Consider the following 8,195-nt stretch of genomic DNA (forward strand, 5'->3'; position numbering starts at 1 on the left):
GAGAGTAGTCTTATCCTGTTGGCCACTACAACTCCTGATGTTAAGCATTAGCTGAGATACTCAGCCATGTCACTACGAATATCTATCTGTCTTTTCTCCCATCCATGTTTCCAAGTGCTGGGCCATTGAATTGTCCATAATTTATTGGAAATGTGAGACAATGGTTTCCTGTTGCCTTCTTTGGGAGGGCTGACCAGGAGACTCTCCCACCCTTACCATACACCATCAGGCATATTGGAAGGATACACAAGATGGCAATCAACCCATTTAGTTATGCTACAAATGCGTATTGCATGGCCAACGTGTCCTTTTGGGGGTGACTCAAACCCAATGGTTGTGAACTAGAGCAATGGATATTACCATTGAGACACAAGACCTCCCTGTCATCATGACAAGAAGCTTATTGTACCCTCAACTCACTTTTGTTAATGAAAACTGTTGCAATGTTTATGTAGAGCAGAAAATGCATTTAACTAATTACTCTACTTCCTCCCCTTAACCCATGGGCACAGAGGGTTATTTGATCATTTCAGTTATTGGTTTTGATCAAATTAATCAAACTTGGCAACCTTCCAATCTATATTATACAGTACCATACCACGTAATGGATAAGAGTCAACAGTTTTGCTAGAAAATTTTGCCCTCAAATATGCATTCTTTGTCCTCTGGCTTATTTTTCTATCTTTCTTTGCAGTTTTTCTGGGTGGGGGTTAGTTGGATCTTGTTTCTTGTTTCTTTAAACCTCGAAGCTAGTGAGAGAAAAAAATTAGGATCGCTCTGAACCCAGACCCTGTAACAGACATGCAGGTTAAGTCTGTGGAGACAACGGAGAGTGATTCACATTATGCCAACATTGTATTTCAAACAAAGACCCGAGTGGTGTTAACAGTAATCTCAAAGTACAATTCTTTCAGATTTGGAATATCACAGGAGATAAACGTGCATTAAAAGTAAAAGTTGGTTAAAGCCTTTGACCTAAATGAAATTTGATTTATCTATTTCCCTTTACACAGATCAATATTCATTTTGATATGACCGCCAAGCAGATGCCTTTATCACAAGAAGCTTTAGCTCGATTCAATCAGGCTTTATCTGGGCACAACTTGGGACAGTGCCCTTGTGCAAACTCCATTTCCACTCGCAGAAGTTCCCAGTCTGTGGACATGCATGCCAGCAAACATCACCTGCAGCTGAAGAACATCGATGAAAGACCTCATATTCCTTCCAGGAGAAGCTCTATTATAAATAATGTCAATGCGTCTTTTTCTCGCAAAAGCTCAATGATGCAAGGCAAAAGACATTCCATGAGCTGGATGACCTCTGGTCAAGTCAGTTTCTCTGGATTGCCCCTATATCAACCTATTAGGGAAGTGAAATGTGAAAATACTTACAAATCCCAGCCAGATGAAGGCTACAAGTTTGATCCCTACAAGGTCCAAAAGGTCTTGGAGGGAACTCTTTCAAACTACTTGGCCAACAACAGCTATAATCCTGTAACAAGTGTACAGTTAGTGCAGAGTTTGACAGACCATATCAGGTTGAAAGTGAAGGATATTAATATCCCGAGATACAAGCTAGTATGCAATGTGGTGCTGGGCCAGCTCAATGATCAGGGAATATTAATTGTGAGCCGTTGTCTGTGGGACACATTGACTGACAATTATGCAACAGCTACTTTTAAAAACACTTCACTTTTTGCTGTTGCAACTGTGTATGGGATATATTTTGAATAACTAATTTATCTGAATTTATACCGTTTGATTAAAGTGATCTATTGAGTTGCTTAAAGTCTTTAATGTCAGTGGTGATTGTTAGATGGTAATAATTGCAATGCTCATGTGACCCAATCTTGCATTATTATGCAACTGTTTTGTTACATAAGCAACTGAACGGCACAGCAAATCACTGTTTGACTTAAATTGCTTACAAAGCCAATGTGATATCATTTCAGCTACAGCTATGCACATATCCTCAGCGAGAGTAAACCACGTTGGATTTTTGAATTTCCAAGAACTTGCTAAGAAATGGTTCACAGAATCTAGCATTTTTTCCAAAGCTAATCTTCAGTTTTGTTTTTCTAACTCCCTCCTTTCTTGAATGCTTTAGAGGTGTTACACCTGTTAATTTCCAATCTGTTGGGCAATGTTCTAGCATTCAGAAAATTTTGGGAAAATTATAACCAATGCATCCATTATCTCAGCAACTACCTTTTTTAACCTCCATTAGGATACAAACAACTAGGTGCTGGAGATTTATTGGCTTTTAATTCCATACATTTCTCAATACCTTTTACCTCTTGATATTAATTACCTTAAATTCCTTACTATTATTTGGCCCTTAGGTACCCTTTAATTTTGGCCTGTAGCATCTATACTTTTGTCTAATGTCTCTCCTATTTCGTCTCTCCTTGCTAATTTCTGTCCAAAGGACCAATGTTTACTTGAGCTCTTCTCTCTAGGTACTTGTAAAATCTTACAACCCTTTTTTTTCGCATTCCTGGCTAGTTTCCTCATTCTGTTTTTTAAAGCACATTTTTGTGGCTGTGTCCCCAGGGTTTCTGAAATACTCCAAACTTCTAAACTCTCAGGCTTACAACTAATCTTTGCAAGATCGTTGATCTTATAATCTAATATTTCAATTTACCTTGTAAATCACTGATGTTATTCATTTAGCTTTTTAGAACATTTTAATGGCATATATTTTAATGTACATTTTGAATTGTTTCTTTAAATATTTACCATTTGTTTGCCATCATATATTTTAGTCTACTTAACCCATATTAACCAGCTCACACCTCATACCTACGTAAGTGATTTTGTTTTAATTTAAATTCTTCTTGGGGATTGGGGTACGGTGTTTTCAAACTTAATATGGAATGCAGTTGTGCTATGATTTTAATATGCAGTTGTATTAGGATCACCATCAGAAGTTTCTAACTTATATGAACATTCAAGTTGCCCATCATTAGAACAATGTTTTTTTATAAGCTATAATAATTTATTTAATGTACCATCCAATGGTACAATTACTGTGAAGAGTCCTATAAAATTAATCTCAACAAATTACTCAAACCAACATTTTTTGACACTTAAATAAGAGCAAGGTATTTCAGATGCTGGAGATCTGAACCAAAAATCAGAAGTGCTAGAGACACTCAGAAGGCTGGCAGCATCTGGAGGCAGAAACATTGAGTTCAGTACAACTCTGCAGTACTACTTCTGAAATCATATTGGCCTCCAAACATTGACCGTGTCTCTCAGCACAAAGGCTGAGAGACCAGAGTTCCTCCAGCACATTTTTTCCTGACAGGTTTTCCTAATATGTCTTTGTAATGGCAATAAACCAGTCCCTCATTGACCTTATTACAAAAGGTTTATACATTCATATGTACAGCATTTAGTTTTATTTTAAAATAAATAAACCTACTATTTTGTATGAGGAAAGAGTGAGGACTGTAGATGCTGCAGATCAGAGTAGAGTGTGGGGTGCTGGAAAAGCACAGCCGGTCAGGCAGCATTCGAGAAGCAGGAGAATTGACATTTCAGGCATAAGCCCTTCATTAGGAAGGGCTGCCTGACCTGATGTGCTTTTCCAGCACTATTCTTTATATGAACCTTATTCACTGATTAACAAGAATTGACCAAAGTCTGTCCCTTCCTGACAAATTCTGCTTAACTGTATCTAACTTGTCATATTGGTATACTTGTCTTCAATTTTTTAAACCTATCATGTGACCCCCACCCAATCCTAATTCCGTAGTTGTATGAATTGCCAGAACAGATCCCAACTGAGTTTAAGTGTTGCCCATCCTAATGGAACAGCAGACAATTTAAAACATAAAATTGCCTCAAGCAACACAGCTTCAAACTGCTCAACAATAGTTCTGGACAAGAAGTTCAATCATATACCCTTCTCAACTAGTTACAATAAGTGCCTTGTATATCATGCTTATATATTCTAACATTAGGTTGTAAAGATTATTACATGTGTCTGCAGGGGAAGATTGCTAAAATTATGCAATTGAGAAGCACCAGGTGGTTACACTTATTGCTTGATTCAAATTTTCACTGGCCATGTAGAACAGCATAGACAATTTTCAAAAACGTTTCCAAGGCATTAATGCCTACTTTAATGAAAGGAAATGTCCATTAGCCAGACGTAATACTAACAGCCATTAAAGTACCTTGAGGGAAGAAAGCATAGGTTGAATTTAATTGATTTGGTGAATAAATTCTTTTGAATTATTTAGCAGACATGGTATGTATTACCAGTGAAATTTTTTTTACATCAAAATTTGTAAAGAATCAAAATTAGCAATCTTTTCAAAAGATTGAACTTTAATGAAATATTGTATATATAGTGATATTCAAACTAATAGCATTTGGAAACTGAGAATACCCATCTGGGAAACTGCAAATGTATGACTGGTATTATATTTCTAGATGGTATATAAAAGTAGAGTTTAAAAAAAATTGTATCAGAACATTAATCACAATCTACATTGAAAGTAGATTTTATGAGTCCAATGTATAACATGTAGACAAGTGCATGTCCATTCCTTTGTTCCCAAATAAACTTGATATTTTATCAAAAGAACCTGTCTATTTTGATAGATCTGCACTTGAACTTTTTGCCTGAGACAGGACTTCTGCAGAGTTTTATTTCTTTGTTAGAACCAGACTATTGAAACGTACCGTCATGTTCACGAGCTTCTGAAACAATCTAACCATCTATTTGAAAATGACATTTCAAGTTTCTGCATTTGACATTTCAAACTTCCACCCTCCACAGAAAAACTGTCCTGAAATGATGGTGCATGCTGACTCCGTGATTTCAATCTTTCCCAAATGAAAGAGGGATGCTGCTCAACTTTAACTGGCTAGACTCACTTCTCCAACTCAGTCATTATTAGACAATTAACAAAAGATATGACCATTACCATGTGTCCAGTGTATGCAGGCATTTTGTCTAGGAGGCCATTCACCTCCCTAAGCAGTTCATTCAATTAGATCATAGCTGATCAGCACTCCAACTCTATTTAATGAGCCAGAATCAGTGCATGAAAGAAAGTTGAAGGAAATGCAATATCACCAATTGATAAAAATGTATGTGCATTTTTGTATGCTAGTCTATTCTATTGTTCATTTCAGTTTGGTCATGAGACCCCCTCAGTTACCCAAAGCAGAATGTAAGTGTCAGAACTTCAGATATTTGAAGGTTACTTTATCACTATGTAAACTCTAGTAATGAAGGCTCAGATTTATTTTCTAACAAAAAATGTTGACTAATTTTATATCTTGATCTTGTTTACACTAAGCAATGCATGAAAAAAACTATTTCTCTAAAGATGGAAAAACAACACCTACCAATGCATTACTGTATTATCTTCAGCAGAATTGTGATACTTAAACAATAATTATCCTTCACAACTCTACTTTAAACTAGATTGTTGTTCTAAATTGAAAATGTGTGTATCCCAGCAGCGGGAACACTACAAAGAGATGAGACGTAGGATTAGCAGCATTAAAATCAGGAGAGGAAATTGACACTTAAAATAGTTTAATCCACAGAAGAATGAGAGCCCCACATAACAGGAATGCTAGCATGCAGATAATTGAAGATTTAGAAAATCAAACAAAAATCAGTGACACCACAGGTCAGGCTCCACAGATGCTGTCAGACTTGCTGACAATTTCCCGTATTTTGTTTTCCTAATAGAGTTGACAGTATAGTCTGCGTCAAAGCTAATCATGAATTTTCTGGATTGCGTGATGCAGAAATTACACCAATCATGTCAATTTCTGCAATCTTACCAATGGCTTCATACCAAGGTTTCCAGTGGAGTTAATTTACCTATGCTAGATCATGAAAGGTGTAAAAATTAGACAAATACCGTATCATTAACCAGCAAACTTTCATGGACCCCCTATAATGTAGAAACATGCCATTTGACCCAACAGTCTACACTGACCCTCCAAAGGGTAACCCACTCAGACCTATTCCCTAGCCAGTTACTCTACATTTACCCCTGACTAATGTACCTAATCCACATATGCATGAACACAGTGGAAAATTTAGCATGTCAATTCATCTAACCTGCACATCTTGGATTGTGGGAGGAAACCCACGCAGACATTAAGAATGCGCAAACTCGACAGCAACAGTTGCTGGAGGCTGGAATTAAACCAGAGTTCCTGGATCAGCAGTGCTAACCACTGAGCCACAAAGCTAGTGTAAATATCGTACATTACATTTTAGTGCTCGACAAAACATTGAACTTTGGTTTAGAACTTCACAATACTTTAGGGTGACTAGTCAAAAGAGAGACAGACAGACGTTGTCTTTGTTTTGCTCCTTATTCAGAAAGGATTCTTCTGAACCAAACAAAGACTCAAATAATCTTGATATCTTAGTCACTAACCACAAACTATCACAACGTTACCAATCTAACATTCTATAAATGGAGGTGTTATCAAATGCCCAGATCAAGTTATCCACAGGGGAAGAGCTATACAAAGATTTAACAGTAAATTCCAGGTGAAACTGAGTTTCTAGTACTGAGCAACTCAAGAAAGAATTTTGCCTGTCAAAAATCAGTTCAAAAGGCTTGTACATGAGCAATACCACAAGCATTCACCCAATTACATTGTCCTATTTTAAACCATGCAAAAAAAAAAATCAACTGTTTAATTGCTTACACACAGTAGTGAGCTCACCACAAGCTTTTCCAAAACAACCCTTCAGGTTTCTCCCGTAAGTTTAAATAAATGAGAGACAAATGTTGCAGTTGAGGAGAGAACCTGTATTGACATCATTGACAAGTGGCAGGTGGTCATTTGCAAAAGGACATGGTTCTCTGACATGTACTGATACAGAGAGCAAAAAGCATACATTTGCAGCTGTACATGTAGTGGGTGCTTATTACATTCAGACAAACTTTGCCTCAAATCAATTTGATTTAGGCCAATGCATCTAACCCAATATTGAAATCCAGGTTAAACCATCAAGCAAACACCAAATGATCCTAAAATGTGAGAGACTTGGAAAGCATGATTAGCAAATGCCACGACTGCCTTGCATTCTTATGCTGAAAAAGACATTTATACAAAAAAAAGGAGAAAGAAAAAAGTGTCTGCTCTTTGACTAGAGCACATTTGAAAGTCTGATCTCACCACCACTAAAAAAAACCTTGATTAAATACCAGCAACCATCACTGGAGCACAAACACTTCATGCAGGTTTTCAAAGACAACCATTTCAAGTTAGGGCAAAGGAATGACCGCTTTCTCCATCCTGCAAAAACAGGAAAAGGGGAATGTCAGGCCCAAAGTACCTGCCGGCACGGCCAAGTCATTTAAATTGCAGCAAGTGATCAACTGCTGATTGGTTCTTTCCTTGCTCATACCTCTGAAAAAAAAAGAGCAAACTGGAGGGTGTACAGATAGTTCAATTTTTATTCTGCTGATTTGTGTATATTCAAACATACTTTTTTTTCCATAACTGTAAAGCAAAAGTATGCTGAGAATTGAAGGACAAGGCCTTAACAGAAACATGCGAAGAGATTTCCAGGAACAGTACTTAGAAAGTCTTAGAGTCAGAGTTACATGAAACAGACAGAAGACCACTATATTAAGTTAAATCATTAAGGTATATTAAAATAATTAGGAAAGCAGGCTGTGAAGGGGAGGTGAAGAGTTTACAAATGGATATTGATAGACCAGGAAAAATGGACCAATATCTGGCAGATGGAGTTTAAATGTGCATGAGAGGTCACCAATTTTGGCTGGAATTTTTTTTTTAAAAAAAGAGGGCAAATTATTTAAAAGGGAAGCAGATTCAAAGAGCCTCAGTCCAGAGGGATATGGCTGTCCTTCTGCATGAATTACAGTAAGTGGGTATGCAGGTACAGCATATAAAGTAAATGGAATCTTGGCTTTTATTTGAAGGATTGGATTATATATAAAAAAAGTGTTATTACAATTTAAAAAGACATGAGTCAGTGGGGGGCAGGGAAGAATGGGGGTAATCTGGAAGTATATTAAAAAAAGTGCCAAAAGTATTTGAGAAGGTGAGCACACAATCCCCCTGGTCAGGCACTTTGAACAAGGAAGGTCATAGAACAAATTTGGTTCAAAACTTGAGAAATTACTTTTGAGGGTTGAGAATCTGTGGAACTCACTGTCCCAGCAAGCAGTG

General features: G+C 37.0%; 1 protein-coding gene across 1 annotated transcript; it reads left to right on the forward strand.

The window, feature by feature from the left end:
* Positions 1-1,031: 1,031 nt before the first annotated feature.
* Positions 1,032-1,733, forward strand: LOC132818529 (dynein light chain Tctex-type 5). The gene has a single exon (XM_060829588.1). The coding sequence runs from the start codon at positions 1,032-1,034 to the stop codon at positions 1,731-1,733; it is 702 nt and encodes a 233-aa protein (XP_060685571.1).
* The last annotated feature ends 6,462 nt before the right edge of the window (positions 1,734-8,195 follow it).

The sequence above is a fragment of the Hemiscyllium ocellatum genome, chromosome 9, assembly GCF_020745735.1.
Source record: "Hemiscyllium ocellatum isolate sHemOce1 chromosome 9, sHemOce1.pat.X.cur, whole genome shotgun sequence".
Taxonomy (NCBI): domain Eukaryota; kingdom Metazoa; phylum Chordata; class Chondrichthyes; order Orectolobiformes; family Hemiscylliidae; genus Hemiscyllium; species Hemiscyllium ocellatum.